At 37.9% G+C, this 21,923-nt stretch overlaps 1 protein-coding gene across 4 annotated transcripts in view; it reads left to right on the forward strand.

Annotated features, from left to right (window-relative positions):
• Positions 1-21,923, forward strand: part of NEIL3 (nei like DNA glycosylase 3) — a 49,233-nt gene that overhangs the window by 16,927 nt on the left and 10,383 nt on the right. For 2 of the 4 annotated variants that reach the window (XM_087418317.1, XM_087418316.1), the window contains exons 3-7: positions 7,049-7,183; positions 7,716-7,929; positions 10,117-10,209; positions 11,810-11,976; positions 21,418-21,587. In XM_087418317.1, the coding sequence (XP_087274443.1) occupies positions 7,049-7,183; positions 7,716-7,929; positions 10,117-10,209; positions 11,810-11,976; positions 21,418-21,587 (779 nt within the window). The remainder of the gene's footprint in view (positions 1-7,048; positions 7,184-7,715; positions 7,930-10,116; positions 10,210-11,809; positions 11,977-21,417; positions 21,588-21,923) is intronic. The other 2 variants (XM_004428718.3, XM_087418318.1) reach the window with 2 other exon arrangements.

The raw sequence follows: 21,923 nt of genomic DNA on the forward strand, positions 1-21,923 counted from the left end.
TCTTAGGAGAATGGATGATTCTGTCAAAGAAAGGTGATCCCTGTGTGAGGCTACAGGTCTGTAAGCATGAGGTAGAAATATAGTCCTCATTTTTGACATCTGTTTTCTACCCACCAGGTTTCTCTGCATTTTAGAGACTATATAGCAGGAAACATGCTTAATAATCACTTACAGGTTTCCCTTAATATGCAGCTTTTCACAATTAAAACTGCCCATGGATTTTAGTGCATCTAATAGGGCAGGCCATGGATCTTCCTGGGATTCACTTGTTATGGAAATTGAATATAGACATAGCCCCCTGTGAGAGACTTTGCCATGTAAAAATCCACAATTCAGAAAGGTACAAATTGGATAGTGACTATTTCTATTACTATTACTAAAAAATGTATTAAAGTGCTTGAGTGCTTGGAATAGTGCCATAGAATACTCAAAATTATTTGATAATATTTTAGCAGTGCATTTGTGGTGTTTTGCGTGATTAATACCTGTATACTACTTCTGAACACTTTATGGAAGTTCTTCATCTATAACAAAACAAAAATCATTTCTAATTTTTTTATTGTGTATGTAACAAATACTCCTTAGAGCCAACTGAGAAATAATGAACAAACAAGAATAAATTTATGCACTCACAATCCCCTACTAAATATAATCTCTATTAACTGTGGATGCACATATTGCCAGTACTGTGTGTGCACACGTCTGTAAGTCTCTTCACCCAGACATACCCACCCTACGAGCTGCCATTTTCAGTCAATGGACACAGCTGTTACATCTTGGGCTAACATTTAAAAGACATATTTTTTTTAATGAATATCTCTTTCCAAAACACTTGCCTATATCCAATTTGTAGTTTATATGACTCTGTTTGCAATTATCATACATACTCAGAGACCAGAAACTGTATCTGGAATATTTTGGAGGCTTTGCCATTTTAGAGAAGCTTTCTATGTTATCGATTTTGTAATTTATTGGAGTTTAAGTGATATGGTCCTCCAAACAGATATGCAAGAGATCATGCGACAATTCTTTTTAGTTTGCTAGAAATTCTTTATGGGATCCATCATATGCTACTTATAAAAGGGTTTTACAGCTTACACGTGGTTTCAGTAATCTATCACATAACATGTTAGGAAAAGTTGGAGTGTGATAAAGATTCTGAACTCAATTATATACTTCAGAATAGTAAATACCTACTGTTTGTCTGCCCAATGTGCCCACTTGTCTTTTGGGGACAGAATTCCTTCTGGAAACTGGTCATTTGGCTACAATAACCACCGAGTTCATTTAATATTGTCTTACTTAAACTTCTCTCTCGTACACAGCCGATTGGGTCAGCCTGAGTTCTTCAGTGGGACGTTCTCATCAAGAGCTGAGGAGGGTTGGGCCCCCTGTCACATAGGGAGGCTGGGACTGTGAGGCCTTAGAACTTGTAGGTGGCCATGTCACGTGGCTTGTCAGGAAAGACAGTGTGAGGCGAAGGAAAATAAAACCAGCCTACATAAAGCAGAGAGAGAATCCCAGAGGCATTTCAGTCCCTTATACCATCCGTTTCTGAGATCCAGCTGTGTTGCTGCCTTTCCTACATTTGATATTCAACCCTTCCTAAGATTCCAGGAGCTACTAAATATTCCTTTGCCTAAACCTTTTTGAGTTGGGTCTCTGTCACTTGCAATTTAAGAATACTGGCTGTTAAAGTAATCTACAGGCAGAAAGTAAAACATTTTTGGTTTTTGAAATGGTAAATTTTATTTTCTGTTTCAATTGGCATATGCTTTCCTGGGTAACTGGAGAAAATATGGAAATCTTTACCTCGTTTATTTACTTTCCCTCCTGCACCTGACAGCCTGCAGAACCACTAGCTCTGCTGCTGTCCTTTTCTTGTTTCTTTGCATAACACACATCATTTTATTGCAATTTTTTTCCTTATTTTAAAAATAATATATGAACCAGTTGTAAAACATGAAGATAATTCCTGAAAGTCTAAAGGAACAAGTAAATGCCATCTGTAATTACTACTACCAGAAAAAAAGCACTCTTAACAATTTTTGTAAATATCATAGATAAAATATAAATTGTATGTATGCTGTATATTCATATATACTTTATATTATATATGCATGAATTATAATATGATATTGCATATTATAATTTTTATATAAATGGGAATTTTAACTTATATTTGGCTTTCTTACATAATACACATATTGCATTGGTCAATGTCAAAATATACATGTACATTATTGTTTTTAATGTGTGCAGAGCAATTCCACTATTGGATGTACCATCGTTTTTTTATCAACCACCTACTGATTAGCATTTTCCCCCATTTTTCACTCTAATAAATAACTCTGCAGTTAACATCCTTGAGCACTTATCTTTTACTGTTTTGATGTTTTCTTAGTATAAATTCCTAGATGTGGATTTGCTGGATCTTGGTTGCTGGTGCTTTTTTATATCCATTTTGAAGTCATATAGAAAATCTATTATGCATGGAAAGCAAAGCCATCTGCAGCTGGATGCACAATAGAGAATGACCCGTGCATGGCCTGCCTTGACTCTGATTATGTAGCATTTACCCAACCTCTATCCAAGGTTATAAAATCCCAGACACCTGTTAACACAAAATCCACGTGCAGCACTATCATACCTGTGGAAGGTTGGGGACCTTATCACAGCAGAGTCACCTGGCATGGTTTTCTCAATTAATCATTTTAATTTTAATTTTTAAATTGATTTTAAATCACCTGCCTCATAGTTCCAACACCGGGGACATCTTTGGGTCTGGCTCTGTTGACTGCTTTCTCTCTTGACATTGGGTATTTTGTGTGTGTGTGTCTTTCTTATTTTATTGTGTGTCATAATTTTTTTTTTTTTTATCGCAGATATTATGTTTAGAAGAAGAAAAGAGACTGAGCTAAATAGTATTTAAGTCCAGAAATAGTAATGCCTCTTCTATCAGGTCACTGGTGTGAGGGATTGAACGAGTCCAGTTAGTAGTGGAGCGTGGTTTGAGTTTTGCTGTGTTGTAGCACCTTCAGTGCACCAGCGACTGCAAACACTCCAGCTTCTCCTCTGCTTCATGCCTCGAGCGTGGCCTGGCGTGGCTGTGGCTGGTTTCTCCACGTTTCTGCTCCAGGCTCAGCTTTCGGCAGACCTTCCACATTTGTGTCACGAGAGAGGCTCTCCGCACTCTGCCCACCATACCCCGTGGTAGATTGCTGTACTGCTGTTGCCTGTTACTCACAGGAAAATGGAGGTTCTTGTTTGTTCTGGACCAGCCTTAATCTTAGGCAGGCCCTATGCACGTGGACCTCAGAGCTGCATTTTTCTCAGGGCTACTGTCCGTCTCCTCCCCAGGGCAGCCAAACTCTTCCTTCGATATGCGGGTGGTCTCAGGTCAGAGAGCGTTTCCTTCCTCTCTCCCAGTGGGAACAGATGTCTCCTCGTATCACTGCAGGATTCTTTGCCAGAGCTGATTCCCTGCCTCACCCCTAGGGCCAGGTGGCTGATGCCTCTGCTCATCCTTAACAGCAGTGCACTTGGCCTGGGCCTGGTGGCAAAGGGTTTGCTGCTCTCCCCAGTGGCAGACTGCTGTGCACAAGACTCACTGTGCAGGCAGGAGGTTTCCTGTTACTCCTTCAGGGACAGATGGCTTTTTATTTGTGCCTCTCCCTCAGCTACAGCAGCTTAAGGCTTTTTAAGACTTTTGCTGCATATGAGAGAAGTGTTCGAGAAGCTAACAGTTTCATGCAGACATGAAAGGTGTCATGCCTCCAAAGGTGTCTCTTTCAGGTCCCCTGCCCTGACTCACATGTTTCCATGTGCAACTAACTAATAGACGCCGTGGAAAAGAGCTTACAAGTGAGTGCCTACTCTCCTCGTGTCTGGGGCTCCAGGAACTCTAAACTGTCGTACCAACCACACTCAGTATTTAAAATTTGTCGAATATTATAGCTGTTTTCTCTTACCCATTTTTATGGTAGCCTTCTCTTCCGCCCATGCTCTGCCACAGGTGGAACAATTTGTGTGTGTGTCTTTCCACGGAGGGGCTTGTCACTCTTTGGAATTTAGCTCACCTGGTGTCCTACAGCCTCATGTCTCTGATGGGCTCAAGAAAATTTGTGATTTTGTAAATAATGTGAGTTTTTTCCTCCTTGTTAGGGTGGGAGTTATATTCACTTTTAGCTTCTATATCCTAAGTAGAAGCAGAACTTCCTTTTTCCTTTTTAATATGATTAAGACCATATCTTTTATAATCTCTTTCTTTGAATTTCTAGCATCAGTTTTACAATCATTATATTCAACTATTTTAGACTCTTTAGTATCCTTAGGACAATTTTGACCACTTGATTATTTTCATAAGCAATCGCCTTCTTAGCAAGGTGTAGTTGTCATTAACAAGGACCTGTGACAGCATCATCGTTTATTTGCTATTTAAGCTTGCTTAAGGATGTTCAGATTATTCTGACAGCCTAGAAGAATGTGGCTGTTTAAAATAGTATCAGGTCTTATCTATTAATTTGTTTTAGGAAGTTCTTTCTAACTTGAGGAATTTTCTTAATATCACTTCAATTTTTAGTTTGCACATAATTTTTATTTTAGAACTTTGGTTGCAAGTGACAGAAGCTCATACAAGTTCAATAATTATTTATTGTTATAAGAATATGGGATGTCTTGTGATCCCTGAAGATACTGCAGTTGGGCTTCAGGGGGAACTGGAAGCAAAGACTAAAAGCTATGAGGACGCTGCACTTCTTAATTCTGCTTCTTGCTGAAACTGCTATAGTCTTCCTCTCTGTAGGTAGGCCTCTCTTGGCTTCTCTGGTGCCCACATTGGGAAACATTGCCATAGACAGCTCCCATATTAGATTTCCCAATACTAACAAGAAACTGATCTCTCTGTGTCCCAAATCCATAAATTCATCAGGAGAACTCTGATGAATCCAGCTTGGATACTGATGGATCCAGCTTGACTCAGGGGTCCATTCCTGAATCAACTGTGTCAAAGCCACGTGATCTGGGAAGGGACCGAGACCACTCCAGACTGGACCTAAAGCCACCTGTTGGCAGGCAGAGTCATATTTTGCAGAGTGAATGATCTCAGATAACCAGTTGGATTGGGGGTGGAGGGAACTTGAGAGGATCAAGAGATAGAATGGAGGATCTAACAAAATTTTCCTAAACTAGGTTGATTATAACGAGGAATCTTGAAAAGCAAATCTAACTCTTGAATATAAGTGTAATATGGGCCCATGTCCTGGTCCATAAAATATCAGTATGGCGATTGTTATAACATACAGGTGTTTACTGAGCCTAAAAAATGTACATGATACTCATATATTTCTCTTAGTTCAAGATAAAAGTTACTTAATAAACACAAAATTTGTTGGCTTATTGGGGCTCAGTTGTCATAACATTTTGCTATTTAGTAAAAATAAAATAAATAAAAATAAAATTAAAAGTGGTTATTTTTATGTACATTTTCCCTTAAATTAAATAGACTTTTAAGACCAAAAAATAGGCATACTTATTTGATTCAGGGTTCTTATTGGGGCTACTCCTCCATTTGAATTGGGTCTTAACCTTTGAGATTTTTTATGGGGATGCAGTTTCATTATAGGAAGTGATTTAGAATCTGCTTTATGAGCCATGCAGCTGAAAAGATTTCAGATATGATGGCTTCTGGGCATGACAGTTGTACACCTTTCACTGGGGTTGGACCTCCATAAGCTAAATTATGGAGTACTTACAGGCACACATTTTTCCTGTCAAGAACTATGGGGCATGTAAAATGCATTTATGATTGATAGTAGGGCACACAGAGTTTAAAACCCACATTTTTAAAGTTAGACTGGTTAACCTTGTACAATACTATAACATGGTGCTCTGGAATTAGAAGCACAGAGCGGTAACATTTGCTGCCAAAAGAGCCATATTTATTAACTCAGCAAAGCTATAAGGAGATGGATTTGAAAGGCAGAACACAGTATTTCATCTTGAGAATCATTTTTGATCTTCATCATCAGAGGTCTCACGAAACCACTTTTTTTTTTTCCTTTTTTTTACTGGACGTACTAATCAATCCTATAAAAACTGAAAGGTTATGAATTTTTCATCACTGCATTGTGGCTTTCAAGTTAACCGTAAATATTTATAAATTTCCCTTCCCAATACGTATAAAGGTAGAAGAAAACTAAAAGAATTGAAGAGAATAGCATTTTGACTTGTTCTCTTTTCTTTTTTTTTTTTTTTTTTTTAAAGATTTTATTTATTCATTTTTTTCCCCCCAAAGCCCCAGTAGATAGTTGTATGTCATAGGTTCACATCCTTCTAGTTGCTGTACGTGGGTCTCGGCCTCACGTTGGACGGAGAAGTGGTGCCTTGGGGCGCGCTCGGGATCCGAACCCGGGCCGCCAGCATCAGAGCGCACGCACTTAACCGCTAAGCCACGGAGCCGGCCCTCTCTTTTCTTTTGATACATAAGATTTTGCAAAAAGTTGTTTTATTGTGTATCCCAAAGCAGCGGGGAATAAAAGAGTAAATGTCTTAAACTGTAGATATCGTTTTGGAATAAGTAAACATTTCCAATCCGTTGTGGCTAGAAATAAGGAATTTGAATGTTAGTGGCTTTGTAGAACTTATAAAAACACAAAGTATAGGCAATTTAAATTTAGCCTTATCTCATCCAAAGCCTTGGAATCTGAGAAAAAGCTGAGAGATGCTAGACTGTTCTGTGAATAAAAGATACTTCATCTGACAAGAAAAGGAAAACAGCAGGATGTTTTCTTGGGCTTATTGTCAGGGCCTTATTATTTCTCTAGGAATTTATTTTATTTGTGAGTTGAAAACTGATTGTCATATCTTCTCGTTTTATAAGGATACAAAGCCATAACAGAAAAATATATAATATTAGCTACCATTTTTTGCCCTTTAAAAGTGCCTATCCTGACTAACATTCGTTTGCATATAATCCAGGAAGTGAAGTGAAGGAATAAAAATTTGATACATGATATACTTTCTCAAAATGGGTTTGATTTTGCTTCAGGATTCATTTTGGAATGAAAGGCTCCATCATGATTAATCCACCTGAGTGTAAAAATAAAGGTGGAGTTCCTCCTGTTTTTGAAGTGCAGCTCACCAAAGATCTGATTTGTTTCTTTGACTCATCGGTGGAACTCAGGTAAAAAATAAAATCAAGGTACTTCAGCTGCAAAACTGCAGAGTTGGACCTGGAGTGTTGTTTGGGATGTCACATGTGGAAATAAATAATAAATAAATAAAATTTTTTAAAGTGGTTTCTAATTGATAAAACTTCATTTTAAAGATTTTATTTATTCAGCTTTTTCCCCCCAAAGCCCCAGTAGATAGTTGTATGTCATAGGTTCACATCCTTCCAGTTGCTGTACGCGGGACTCGGCCTCGCGTTGGACGGAGAAGTGGTGCCTCCGGGCGCTCCCGGGATCCGAACCCGGGCCGCCAGCATCAGAGCGCGCGCACTTAACCGCCAAGCCACAGAGCCGGCCCGATAAAACTTCATTTTAAAAGAACCTTCAAATAATATAGTTTGTTAGGGTGTTCATCGTTTGGCTATATAACACTTATACTCTGATTAACATAAAGTGTTTATATTTATAGGAAAGCTTGTGTTAAATGACACTTTGGGAAATTTTAACCAGACTCAGGATTAATGTGTTTTGTATTCCTTTCTACAGAAATGCAACAGAAAGCCAACAGAGAATAAGAATGATGGAAGAATTAGATGTATGTTCACCTAAATTTAGTTTCTCAAGAGCAGAAAGTGAAGTTAAAAAGCAGAAAGGACGGATGCTGTGTGATGTGTTAATGGATCAGAGAGTGTTGCCCGGAGTGGGGAACATCATCAAAAATGAAGCTCTCTTTGACAGCGGTCTCCACCCGGCTGTTAAAGTAGGTCATGGGTATTTTAAAAATTATTTCCATATTTTTAAATACTGTTATAGGACCAACGTGGGACACTTAAATCTGCATTGCAGTAACACACTCTCCCCAAACAGACCTCAGGAGTCTTTGCTCATGTCAACCTCTCAATGAGACCAACCCTGACCACCCTATTTGAAATTGCTGTCTGCGTCCCCTCCTTCCACCTCAAACTCCCGATCTTCCATAACTTGCTTTGCTTTTTATTTTCTCCATACCATTGATCACTTTCTAATATTTACTTGTTATATTTATTGTTTAAATTCTGTCTCCTCCTGCTAGAATGCGATCTCTTATGAGCACGGCGTCTGTTTTGGTCATTGCTATAGCAGAGCATCTAGAATACAGTGTCTGGCCCATGGTCGGCTTCAAAGAAATATTTGTTGAATGTATGAGTGACCTATGCTCACAACTTTCTTTTTGTATCTGGCATATTAAATTCTCCCTCTACACACACTCATATATTCCTATTTATAGGTATTAGTGACATTAAGAAATGCTGTTTCAGTGGAATGATAAAAATGGAAGTTAGGTAGTGGGGACTAAGGAATAACTGATTAGTGAGGAAATGGAAACAAAGTTTAAAGTACTTGGTAAAAGAGCTTAGATTGGAGCGAAGGGAAAATATTCGGCCCTGGAGGGAGGTGTCAGGACAAGTTTTGTTGTTTGTTCTTGTTCTTCAACTGGAGAGACATGAACTTATTTATGTTGGGGAAAAAAAAGTCGTGGAGAGGGAGAGGTTAAAACTGTGGTAAAGAGAATGGTGATTAATAGGACAAAGTCATGAGAAGGTCAGAGAGATTAGAACCAAACCCAGGTAGAAGGATGTATATATATTTTAGTTTCCAGGGAAGAAATCTACATTAGGGCTTTTATCTAGACCCAAATAGTCTCTATTAACTAAATTGTTTTTTACCTGAATCCAAAATTTTTTATTTTGTATAATTATTTCCTGGATAGTTTTTGTAAAATCCAAATCAGTAGGAAATAAGTTTTAAAAGAAACCAGTTAATGATAGTTCTAGATTAGGGTCTGCTTTTTGACACTTGGAATAAGCTAGTCAAATTTCTGTAATATAGGAATAATGAAACAGAATTTTAACAAGAATGAGCCTTTTAAAATCACCTAAATCTCTATGGGACGTGTTTTTGAAAAAAAGAACCCTGAGTATTGTTATTATCTATGATAAACTGAGAATTTGCTTTTTATCTGTACATCCAGCCAGCCATTCATCTAGTCAAAGATCATTGCCCATAGTGTCTGGGGATTTAAAAATAATGACATTTCTGAAGTTTAGCTATTAGGCCCCTAAAAGCACATGCACAATTGTTGAAAAAGCACTGTTTAACATTTCAACGTGTGACTGAATATAATATATAAGATGTGGTAAGAAATAAATGAATTTTAGAAGTGCATATGCTTTAAACTTTAAGTAAATAATTGACAAAAATTTGTAATACTTTCAGAATGGTTATTTTATTAAGTGATTTTAGATTTTATGAACACTGATAAATTAGTTTCTATTGTCTACAGATATATATATACAACAAAGGTAAGTCATCAGACAGAATTTCTTCTGCAATTACCATTGAAACCACATGTGCCAAATGATAACTCGGCAAGGGTAACACTGAGATTTATGCCAGGCTGTGTCACAGAACAATTCTTCAGTAAGGTCTGTTTCTGAGTTCTTCCATATGTTAACAAGTACTTTGATATTGATTCATGTATATAAATTCATATTTTTAAAGTGTGATAGTGACCTTAAGATGGTCATCTACTCCTGTGCATAGTTTTCCTTCTCTTCCTTCTTTCTGTTTTTTTTTCCCCCCTTTTCCTGTTCTTTTTTTTTTTGCAAATCCAGCAAGACTTTTCTAGGTGGCTGATAAACAATGTTGGGACCTTGAGGATGTCTCATACAGAATAGATATTCAATAAATACTTGAATTTAAAATTAAAATTTATAAATAAGAATGGTATTTTTTTATCTGTAGTACTATCACTTAAAAATAAAACCACTGTTAATGATACTAAATAGATATATGAGAAATAGAGTTCTAGAAGATCGACATTATTTAAATCTATTTACAGTTTCTTAGAACTGGCAAGTGGTATTATTTTTCTACAGTGATGAACAAGTTATGAAACTGTCTTTAGTTGTTCTTCTGTTTTAAGGTTTGTCAGTTAACAGACGAACAGACCCATCACCTTGTGAAAATGACACGTGAATTCAGCATTCTTTTTTATAGGGTAAGAGCAAAAAGTTTTCTACTATGTAAAATTGTCAGTTATTTCCCTTTCCATTGCACCAGAAATGTCAAGGCTGTATATGGCCATCTAGTGGTAACAGCATAGAGGTTCAATAAGAGAGAGCGACATATTACGGGCATAATTAACATCTTGAAATTTTAGGTCATAGGTCAATCCAAACTTGTCTAGCTACAATTACATTAAATTATCTTTATACTAAGTTGTTGAACAGCTATGTTAACATTTTGCTTAGACTACTGTCCTATTTTTGGACAGATAAAAGTAAAAGATAGGAAGCCTAGAGAGAGAGACTCAATACTTAAGAGATAAATAGACTTGATTCAATCAGATTTGCCACTATCTGTGTGGTTTAGATCATTTAGAAAACTTAATTTAGTTTCTTCATCTGTAAAATGGGATAATAGTATTTCTCTATCTACCACAAAGAGTGTTTTGAGAATGAAATAAGTACTTACTAAACTGTAAATTTTGAAAGTTGTATATATGCATACACATATATACGCATATATAGAGTTCAGTAAACACAGTTTATCTTTTAAGAAAAGTATCATAAATATGTCTGGTTTTTTCTCCACAATCCATCTTCTGTATTTAAAATATTTATTATTATTATGTTCAGAAAGGCAGATATTGTAGAATTCTTCCTCAATTGGCCCAAAGTGTTAATGAACCTCTTGCTTTACATATCTGCCTTGAGTATGTATGGCTATTTTAATATTACATATGTTCAGTATTTTTCCAGGAAAAGATGATTATAGACAACTACTCCTTTTATGCCAAAGTTAAGTTGGGGATTTCAAGACTTTGCTTAAATTAATATAGGTCGTTTGTGTAATTTTCATCTTATATATAGTGAGCCATATTTCTGGGCTTTTAAATTTTCATACTGCTGATATAAACTCAAAATATTCTCTTTGTAGGAGCTTTAAATGTTTATGAGTAGAATAAAACTGTGACAGAGAATATCAAAATGTCTTTTGAAATAGAACTTATACCAAAAATGGAACGTGTTTTCTCCTAAGATGACATTTGAATTTTTATTTTCTTTTTTAGTGAATCTCTAAGATTAAAAACAAAAAACTATCCTGTGTCAGGTCAACAAAGAAGATGATCTTGTTCAGTTTGTCCCCCTAGAAATAAATTTTTTGGCTGTTGAAACAAAGCGAGCAGCTTCAATGTTCTAAAAATAATTGAATTTAAAGCTAATCTAGTCTTTTTCTTATAACCACATAATTATGTTAATTAAAAAAACTTAAAAGCATGAAAGACATTTTAAATTATAGAACTTTTATATCCCATTTAGATAAGAGAGTAAAGCTATGCAAAGAACAGTTTTGAATACTAATAAGTTATTAAATAATGGCTTAATTATTTCACACAAATCTTGTTTGACAAATATTGCTGAGTCTTGTCGATACATTTTTCTCAGATGAAAGAAAAGATATATGGACATATTTACAAACATATGTAAATTTTTAACAAATTATTTTCAGAAATGCCTTTAAAAGTGTATCTCTGGCTCCTTAGCAACACTGTTTGATAGCTAACATTATAATGTTGTTTGTTTCTTTGTTTTTAGTGCCATAAAGCAGGATCTGCTGTCTCTAGACACTATAAGGTTTACAAGCGTCCTAATTGTGGTCAGTGCTACTGCAAAATAATGGTGTGTCGCTTAGGGGAGAATCAGAGAATGACGTATTTCTGTCCTCGATGTCAAAAAGAAAATCCTCAACATGTTGACATATGGTGAGATATGTAATTCGAAGGTATACTATTTGCCCCAATTCTCTAACTAAAAAGCTATTAATAAGAGGACATAATTGAACAACTATCAGGCTATTAATAGGAGGACATAACTCGAGTATTTGAACCCTTGGAAGGAAATAGTAAATAACATCAGCAAAGAACCAGAATGAGCCAAAGATGATTTATGGATCACTTCTAAATTCAGTAGAAAATCTGTAGCTCAGGTGTGAATATCCAGCCTTTGGCTTTAATCTCGTTTATCAGGTGATTACCAGGAGGTGTAGATATGTCAAGAATTGGAAAAATGCAACTATCTTCATAACTTTTTGCTTTATTTACAAATAATATTATAAAACATGAGCAAGTTCTCTTTATAGAATGTATGTCTTGTTGGTAAACAACTGACTACATTAAAAGCATATGTGGTGATTCTGCTAGTAGCTGAGTACGTCTATTCCAATTATGCATTCCAGAATTGAGAAAGTAACCACAGGATGGGTTCAGGGACACACTGGACCCACTGTGAGATGAACTTGAGCTAAACCTCCATGGGTGACCTGACGTCCATAAGCCCCTACTCTGACTGGTGGAACACAGTGACGTTTTGGGTCTCCTGGAATTAGTGTCAGTTTGGAAGCAGTGTCCAGAAGTCCCTGAAAGACTTGATTATTTCCTTTTCCCCAGGGTACACTTACCCTGGTAAAAGGCCATAGGTCCCTTTGGGGAAGGCTGGGAGAAATATTTACAATATAAAGGAGCTGCATTATAAGCCAAATAACCAGTACAGCAGAAGCACGTTGATGCCACAAGAGTTCACCGATGTTAGAGATTTATATATAGACGAAAGGATGGGAAGATCTCAGAAAAAGTGTGATTTGAAGTTTACTTTAAAAAGACAGTCAGAATTTTGGCTGAAAAAACAAACTTTAATTGGGAAGAAGGAGCATGGCCACAAACCTTGAATCATTAATAAACATGGCACACTGGAGGGACATTGGTGACACAGGCCAAAGCAAGTTGTTGAATAGTAAGAGCTAGTTTTACAGGTGGGATGGGATCAAATAGTAGGAATCATTAGTAGTTCTAGGAATGGTTAATGTCTTGCCTAAATCAGTGGATTAAGGACTTTTAGTTGATGGTAGCATAATTAGGATGGAAAATGAAGAGACTTACAACACATGTGAGGAAGGTAGTGCGGTGTAATGGGTGAGACATGGTTACCGGGCCTGTGGTCAGGACACTGGAAACGAAGAAGAACATAGGTACTTTAATTAAAAATTTTAAAAAGTCAACAAGAATTGTGGCAGATTGGATATGTAGGATAATGCAAAAATTTTCGGACTCAAATAATAGAAAATTTTCATTTTATGGGTCTGAGAAAGTTGGGATAGAGTGGAAAAGATAAATTGAATTTTAGATATGTGAGGTAACAATGGAATATCTGGAAGAGATGTCTTATGGGCCACATTACAGGGTGGGAGATAATAGCTTGAGGGTTGTCAGCACAGTGTTGTTGGTTGAAGTATTAAAACGGGATCAGATCACTGAAAAAGGAACCAAGGTCTGGGCTTCAGGGAATATCCATTCCTACAGAGTAGGAGGAAGAGTAAGCAAAGGAAACAAAAAGATATGGCTGGAAATGGAGGGCAAGCAGAGAAGTACAGGCTGTGCGGGAGCCTGGAAGGAGGGAGGCGCCATCTTGTCTACGGAGAGCTCAGGGCCTGGGATGGAGATGATATGTCGTGGAGATCCCCACTTACATCTTCATAAATATATCTGCCATCGTCTTTTTTTTTTTCTCCTTGCCCCTGTGTTTCATTGTCTTCATCACTCCTCTGTTCTCAACTACTTTTCTCTAAACCACTCCCATCTCCTCTTTTCTCTCAGCTTCTTCACTCATTTTACTATTGTAGAAATCCGAAATATGGTTAGATAATTTTTTATTTATTGTACAGATTTATGGTTTCCTTATTTTTAATATTATAGCTGTACATTTATTTGACCAAATGTGTATAACACGGTATCTGGCAGATAGAAGAAGACATTCAATATATATTTGTCTACTGAATAAATGATTAATGTTCTATATTTGTTTTCTATGAATTGATAGCTTTTGAAATTTAAAAAAAAATCCTTATTCTAGTCTTCCAAATCTTCAAATAAATATGTTATTTATCATATAAATAAGATAATTGTCAATTCCAAAGATTTTTGGAAACTAGGTTTTAATGGCTCGACAGTTTCCTGAAAGAGACTTGGGGATCACCTGTGAGTTAGGGGAGGCCATACTATGCTGGGAATGTTCTGGGCCCTGCAATCCCCCCTCCTTCCTAACCTAGTTCTGTTTTATATGTTGGCATTCAGCTTAAGACTTTGTTTGCTTACATCATAAAATAGATATATATAGGGGCTGTCCTGGTGGCATAGTGGTTAAGTTCGCGCACTCCACTTCCGTGCCCGGGGTGCATGAGTTCAGATCCTAGGCATGAACCTATGCACTGCTTATCAAGCCATGCTGTGGGGGCATCCCACATGTAAAGTAGAGGAAAATGGACATGGATGTTAGCCCAGGGCCAATCTTCCTCGGCAAAAAAAAAAAAAAAAGAGGAGGATGGGCACAGATGTTAGTTCAGGGCCAATCTTCCTCAGCAAAAAGAGGAGGATTGGCAATGGATGTTAGCTCAGGGCTAATCATCCTCACCAAAAAAAAAAATAAAAAATAAATAAATATATACATATATATAATAAAACATGTGAAAACCAGTAATATTTGCCCTATTCTTAGAGATTTCTATGATTAAGTATATTCCATTCATTTTCTGGATGAGTATTTGAAGACTTTTTATGTTGACTAAATTTTCTCATTTTAATTTAAAGTCATTTCAGATTGAGTTGAACTATGAAAAGCCCAATGGCAATGATCCAAATCCTTACATTCCTTCAATCGCTAAAAGTTTACTTAATTTCTTCATGAAGTCCTCCCCAAATTTTCCTGTTTTTATTGATCACATCACACTTTGAATAACTATCCCATTTATTGTTAGCTCTTCTTTCTGTACTAGCTGGCATAATTTATATATGTGAGTATTGTTTCCATGAGGGGAAACTTTTGTATTATTCCTTTTGTTTACTAGAGTCTTTATTTTATTAAAAAAAATTTAAAAATTTTATTGTATTTTTTATTTACTTTCTTTATTTGAGTGTACTATTTGTCTAGTACTGGGAATACCAAGACAAAATAGAATACAGCAGCTCAAAGTGCTCAAGGGTCTAATGTGGGAAGTAAACAGATCATTAAAACCCCATGATGGAAGTGCTGTAAATGGGTCCATTTGTGCTAATGGCCATGGAAGTATAGTATGGAGTAGGGAACACTTAAATCTACCCGGGAAGACAAGGAAATCTTTCTCAAGGGAGGTGACATTTGAGCTTAGTGTGGAAGGAGATACGAATTTGTCAAAGACAAGAGGCAGGAGAGGGATTTCCTGGGAGAGGAAATGGCAGCTGACTGAGTGCATGGAGGAAGTGCCTTGTGCATTTGGAGAACTGCATGAAGGGGAGGGTGTTTGGTCCTCTACATACAAAGATAGATTCAGGTCTCTAAACACCATCAGGTTTGGAAATGTGTTGAGAGTTGGTTGCTAGTTAATGAGAATTTAATGTTGTTTGCAAACTAATTCTTAAGTCAAGTCTGACCTGGCAGAGACTTGAGGGAGATGAAGCAATTACTGGGCACTTGGGAGACCTGAAGGAAATCTGTGATGGGTTAATCTTGATAAGATAGCTTTGTTTTGGGAAGAGAGTTTGATTACATAGTTGTCATGTTTAAAATCATCGTTTAAAAGGAATTCTTTCGTGCCAGCCCCAGTGGCCTAGTGGTTAAATTCAGTGCACTCCGCTTCGGCAGCCCAGGTTTGGTTCCCAGGTGTGGACCTATACCACTTGTCTGTCAGTGGCCACGCTGTGGCACTGGCTCACCTACAAGAAGAAGGTTGGCAATGGACGTTAGCTCAGGGAAAATCTTCCTCAACGTCAACAACCAAAAAGGTATTCTTATGACTACAAAATTTGAATTTATTTGTCATGTAGCCAAAATGAATATTGGGGTAATTCACAGAATTAATGGAAAAGCTATAAAAATCCAAGTCTCAGGGCCTGGAACCCATGAAGGCGACCTTGCTTGGGCTCTCCACAGATAGAACAAGTGGATTAAGGCAGGTCTAAGCTGCTTCCTGCCGTAGCCTCTCATCTCAGGCCTCACAATAGTAAATTCTTTCTGGTTTCAGCAGAAGAACACAATCTGGTGGGCATCCAGGAAGTGTTGGTGCGCCACGTATAAGGGGTCAGACTGGAATACTGGAATAGCACTTGATTCAGTTGAAATAGAAGTTGGACAGCAGCTTGGAAGTTCTTTTTATTCAAACCTTCTTTAAAAGCTACTTTATTTTATATAAGTTTCTTTTAGTTTTATTAACATTTACATTAGTATTAAAAAATAATAATTTGTTTTATTTAGATAAAGAAAAATCAATTGCTTCTTGTGCTATTAACTAGTCACCATTATGTGCAAAGATTCCTTACAGACACTGTCATCCTCCACCTGATAATGCCTTTGGTTTCTGAGAATAAAGCCCCTCCTCATTACCCACCTTGGGGTAATGTGAGATTGTAGTTAAATCAGGTAGTATTTGCAGTCACTGAGAGTATGCATGGAGGGAAGCAAGGAAGGTCCAGGAGAGAGCCTTGAGATTACCTTAACTTTGGTGATCAAAAGAAGAGAAGGAGGGGCTGGCCCTGTGGCTGAGTGGTTACAGTTCCGCACACTCTGCTTTGGCGGCCCAGGTTTGCGGGTTCAGATCCTGGGTGTGGACCTATGCCACTGTCAGCCATGCTGTGGTGGTAACCCACATATAAACTAGAGGAATATTGGTGACAGATGTTAGCTCAGGGCGAATCTTCCTCAGCAAAAAAAAAGAAGAGAAGGAGCCCATGGAAGAGAGATGGGAAGTCGTTAAGAGAGTGAAATTTGAAGGAGTTAGAGAGGACGGGGCTTGAGGGATGGCCATTGCATTTGACAAATAGAAATCATGCATGGTGATCTTCCAGAAAGCAGTTTTAATAGATACATAGGGGCAAAATTCATTCGTTAAACCTATAGTTATGGAATATTCATAGAATTCTGTATTCCAGTGAGAGGAGATCTTTTTTTTTTTTTTTTTAATATATTTATGGCCCTGTACTGGGTTGTAAAACTTGAAGGCAGGGCATGTCTTTTTTTTTTTTTTGTAATTTTATTTATTTATTTTTCCCCCCAAAGCCCCAGTAGATAGTTGTATGTCATAGCTGCACATCCTTCTAGTTGCTGTATGTGGGACGTGGCCTCAGCATGGCCGGAGAAGCAGTGCGTCAGTGCGTGCCCGCGATCCGAACCCGGGCCGCCAGCAACGGAGGGCGCGCACTTAACCGCTAAGCCACAGGGCCGGCCCAGAGGAGATCTTTTTAAGGAAAACCTATATGTACATGTCTGTATAAGGTATCAGACAATGATAAGTAGTGCTCTGAAGAAACATCAACCACAGTGAGGGAACAGACAGTGACAGGGCAGTTCATTTTCGATAGATTGGTCAGATAAGTCCCTGAGGAGATTTTTAAAATATCGGATGACTTGTAAAGATCTGGGGAGGAGGAGAAAGCATGAAGCCTCTGACGTGTTCCAGAAAGAGAAAGAAGGCAAGAATGACTGTGACCAGAGTGGAATGAATGAGGGGCAGAGGGATCTGCTTGGTTTGGCAGGGACCAGAGCAGGCAGAGCCTGGTTGGCCGTGATAAGAAGTTTTGATTTTACTCTGAGTATGATGGGATGCCTTTGGAGGGTAGGAACAGGAGAGAAATAACTGATTTATTTATTAAAAGATCATTCTGGCTAGCATGGGGCATATTGACATTGAGTGAGCTGGGAAGCCTTTGGAAGGTTTTGAGCAGAGAGGTGACATAAACTGACCCGTGTTTTATGAGGGTCATTAGAGCTGCTGTGTGAAAAAGTGACTATAGTGTAACCAGAACGAAGGAGTGACATCTGGTACCCTCAGCAGTAGTGCCAGAGGTAGATGATGGTGACATGAAAGTGAGTGGGGTGGTAAAAATGGTTGAATTTAGGATATTTTTAGAAGCTAAGATAGAGTTAAGGACTGAAACTTACACAATTTAGGGGGCTTCCTTTATAAAAAAGAATTAAAAAACTATATATACAAAGTTTGATCCTATTATGAATATTTAGAATGAGAAATCACAACAAATTATAATTTTAAAATACCACAAACATAAGAAAAATAGGATATTATTATTAGTTACCTATGACACAGCTATGTAATTGCCTTCTTTCATGTTTTGGCTGCATACTCCTTGTCTTGTCATATGACCACCAATAATATTATATTTTTTATTATTGGTAGATTAGAAAATTGTCTCTTAGCTTCACAATTGGCTATTGATGACATCAATCGCTCACTTCCCCTATAATGTTTTGCTCAAGCACTACTTCTTGTCTGTAAGGAAATTCGTAGAGCGGTGGTTCTTAAACTTTAGAGTGCGCCAGAATCTCCTGCGGGGCTTGTTAAAACACAGATTGCTGGGCCTCACCCTCAGAGTTTTTGATTCAAGGAGAGGGGCCTGAGAATCTGCATGTCTGACAAGTTTCCACATGTTGCTGATACTGCTGGCCTGAGGACCTTGCTCTGAGAACCACCACCTTCGAGAACCCCAGCCCTTGGATCTCCCTCAGCTGCCTCCGACTTCCCGCCTCTACCAGGCTGTTCCTGGGTTGGTGGTTGAGGGGCCTTGCAGCCTGAGTCATAATGGCCCCTGAGCAAGAATGGAGCAGCATCTAGTTCAGATCCTCCTCCTGGAAGTTAAAGATAGCCTAGCTGCTCTTTGATGCCACCAGGGCACATTGTCCCTTGGCAGTGAGTAGATGTGAGATGGTGCTGGTATCAGGACCGGGCCTGACACCACCGACAGTGCTCTCAACCTCCAGCGTGTGGCAGCAATTACTACTTCCGTTCTCCGCCCTCCACACCTGGGTCTGTAGATGAGAACACACCAAGCCATGGAAGCTTCATTAGCATCAGGCAAATTTGCCTCTTGCTGGTACTAGCTTGCTGATTCATTGCAGCAGAGCCTACAGGATTTGCTGATGGACTGAATGTGTGATGTGAGGGTAGAAGTGTTAAAAACAATTCATAGGTTTTAGGTCTGATCAGTTGAGTGCAAGGTGGTGCCATTTACTGACGAGACCAACTAGTAGAGTTGCAGATTGGGGGGGAGGGAGATAATATTATTTGTACTATTTCCTGTGGCTGCCATAACAAATTACCACAAATTTGATAGCTTAAAGCAACAGAAATTTATTCTCTCACAGTTCTGGATGCCAGAATCTCAGCATCAGTTTCCCTGGGCCACAATTAAGGTATAGGCAGCGCTGTGCTCCCTCCAGTGGCTCTAGGGAAGAATCCATTCCTTGCTTTTTCCAGCTGCTGGTGGACACCAGTGTTCCTTCATTTGTGACCCCATCTCTCCAATCTCTGCCTCTGTGGTCACATCGCCTTCTCCTCTTCTGTGTGTATCAAATCTCCCTCTGCCTCTCTCTTATAAGGACATTTGTGTTTGGGTTAAGAGACCACCCAAAAAATCCAGGATAATCTCCCCATGTCAAGATCCTTAATTACGTCTTCAAAGATCCTCTTTCTTTATAAAGTCACATTTACAAGTTCCTGGTATTATGACCTGATAGCTTTGGGAGGCCATTATTCAGCCCACTACTACACACATGTGAAGTTTGAAATTCCTGTTAGACATCTAAGTGAAGATTAGAAAGAATTTATTAGTAGATAATTAAGAAATGCAGCAGTAAGGAAAAAATGCTTCCAAAGCTTCTATATGTAACAATAAATATCTCCTTATGATTAGTGACATCTATAGCATAGAAGATGAAATGGTGAAAAGTTGGAGCACATTGAAAATCTGAAGGTTATTTAAATTATATTTACTTAATTATGAGTAAACCTATCATGCTGCCTTTCAGAGTGAGTTGGTAGAGGGCAAGGATTAGGTCAAGTAAACAAATCTATAGAAAGTCTGGTATTCCATAGGAATTAGAAAAGTTGAGTAGCATTAAAGTCAGGATAAGGAAAGGTAAAAGAACCATAATGAGATATGTCTTACTTTCAGATTTTCTGATGCTATTTATTACTTTACCAGACAAACCTGTATTTAAAAACTGGTGTAATTAAATGTAAGGAGCAAAATGTTACAGGAGACAGGCTCCCTTTGAAAGTCAAGAACTCATGTTCTGAAATGTGAGGTACAGAGCTTTTACCAAAAGAGCTTTTTTCAATATTAACGTTCCGAATCATGAAAGGAATCCATGACACTGCCGTGGTTGCTTAACCATGTGATGTGTTCTGCAGACTAGAGCTGTGCATTAAAGAGTAGGACTTTATCAGAGCTTTATAAAGGCATTTTGTGTAACAGTAAATAGTCAGGAATTCCAGGTAGAGAATCATGATTTAAATTCGTGCCCAAAAATCAGGGTTGATATTATTGTTTGCTTACTAGATATCCAGCATGAAACAGTTCTACCTGAAGGGAAATAACACGAGGATAGATGTCTTTTTCATCATTATAGATCAACCAGTCGATATAGTGCTTAGTAGATACTGTTGAGAAATTCTAGAAGCACATGAAGTTTTCAGGGCACATGAAGTAAGCGGAAAACTTTTCTCATTTTACTTTCAATGCTCTAATTTCTGCATAACTCTTTCCCCCCCCCAATTTGGTTGAATAAAGAGAGTTTAGTTTTGCTTTGGGAAGAGAACCACTTACTTAAAATATTATTTGAGAAATGCTTCCTAGTGGTTATGTCAAATATTTTTAGTTGATTTATTGAAAAAGAATACAACTCTTTGACTCTAAATAAAAAATTGATTTATTTATTTATTTTTTGTGAGGGAGATCAGCCCTGAGCTAACATCCATGCCAATCCTCCTCTTTTTTTGCTGAGGAAGACTGGCCCTGGGCTAACATCTGTGCCTATCTTCCTCCACTTTATATGGGACGCTGCCACAGCATGGCCTGACACGTGGTGTGTCGGTGTGCACCTGGGATCCGAACCCCCGGGCCGCCAGCAGCGGAACACGCTCACTTAACCACTAAGCCACGGGACGGGCCCCTAAATAAAAACCTTTATTTGTTATTTCCGTCTTTAACAGAAATCATCAGGGCCCAAGTGAAAACATTGTATGCTGAGATAGAACTTCTAAGCAATAATAAACATGTAGCATTTGGGTATTAATGGTTCTGTAATAGTTTCTAAAATACCCAGAATGTGTAAGAATAGGGCAATAATAACAGTGTTAGTGATTAACTTTAAAAATTCTTTTTTAGCAAGCTGCCTGCTAGAAACACTACAACCAGCTGGCCGTCTAGAAGAGGGGATCATCTTATGGACCACGTGGCTCAGAAATCTGAAGAGCAATGGACGTGTGCGGTCTGCACGCTAATAAATAAGCCTTCTTCTAAGGCGTGTGATGCTTGCCTAACTTCAAGGCCTGTTGGTAAGTCTGAATTTTGATTCTGAGCTCATTCCATTTCAAAGAGAGTTAATTATACAAAGTCAGGTAAATACCTTCTTCCATTTTGATATTTCATAACTGAGTAAGATGCTTTCTTTCTGGAAGGTTTAAAGAAATTGCCAGACTTTGCATGTAAACCATGCCAATATTCTGTGAGCACTTTTGTTTAAAACGGGGAGAGAAAGCATACTTGTGCTGAAAGAGTATGTGCCTTTGTATCTCAAAAAACTGAGATGATCACATCTGTTCTCTACTGTTTCTAATGAATTATTCAATAAAGCTTTGTTTTATGCAGATTTCAGCAACTTTTGAGTTTTG

Source organism: Ceratotherium simum, chromosome 28, assembly GCF_057802395.1.
Source record: "Ceratotherium simum simum isolate JZ-2026a chromosome 28, ASM5780239v1, whole genome shotgun sequence".
Taxonomy (NCBI): domain Eukaryota; kingdom Metazoa; phylum Chordata; class Mammalia; order Perissodactyla; family Rhinocerotidae; genus Ceratotherium; species Ceratotherium simum.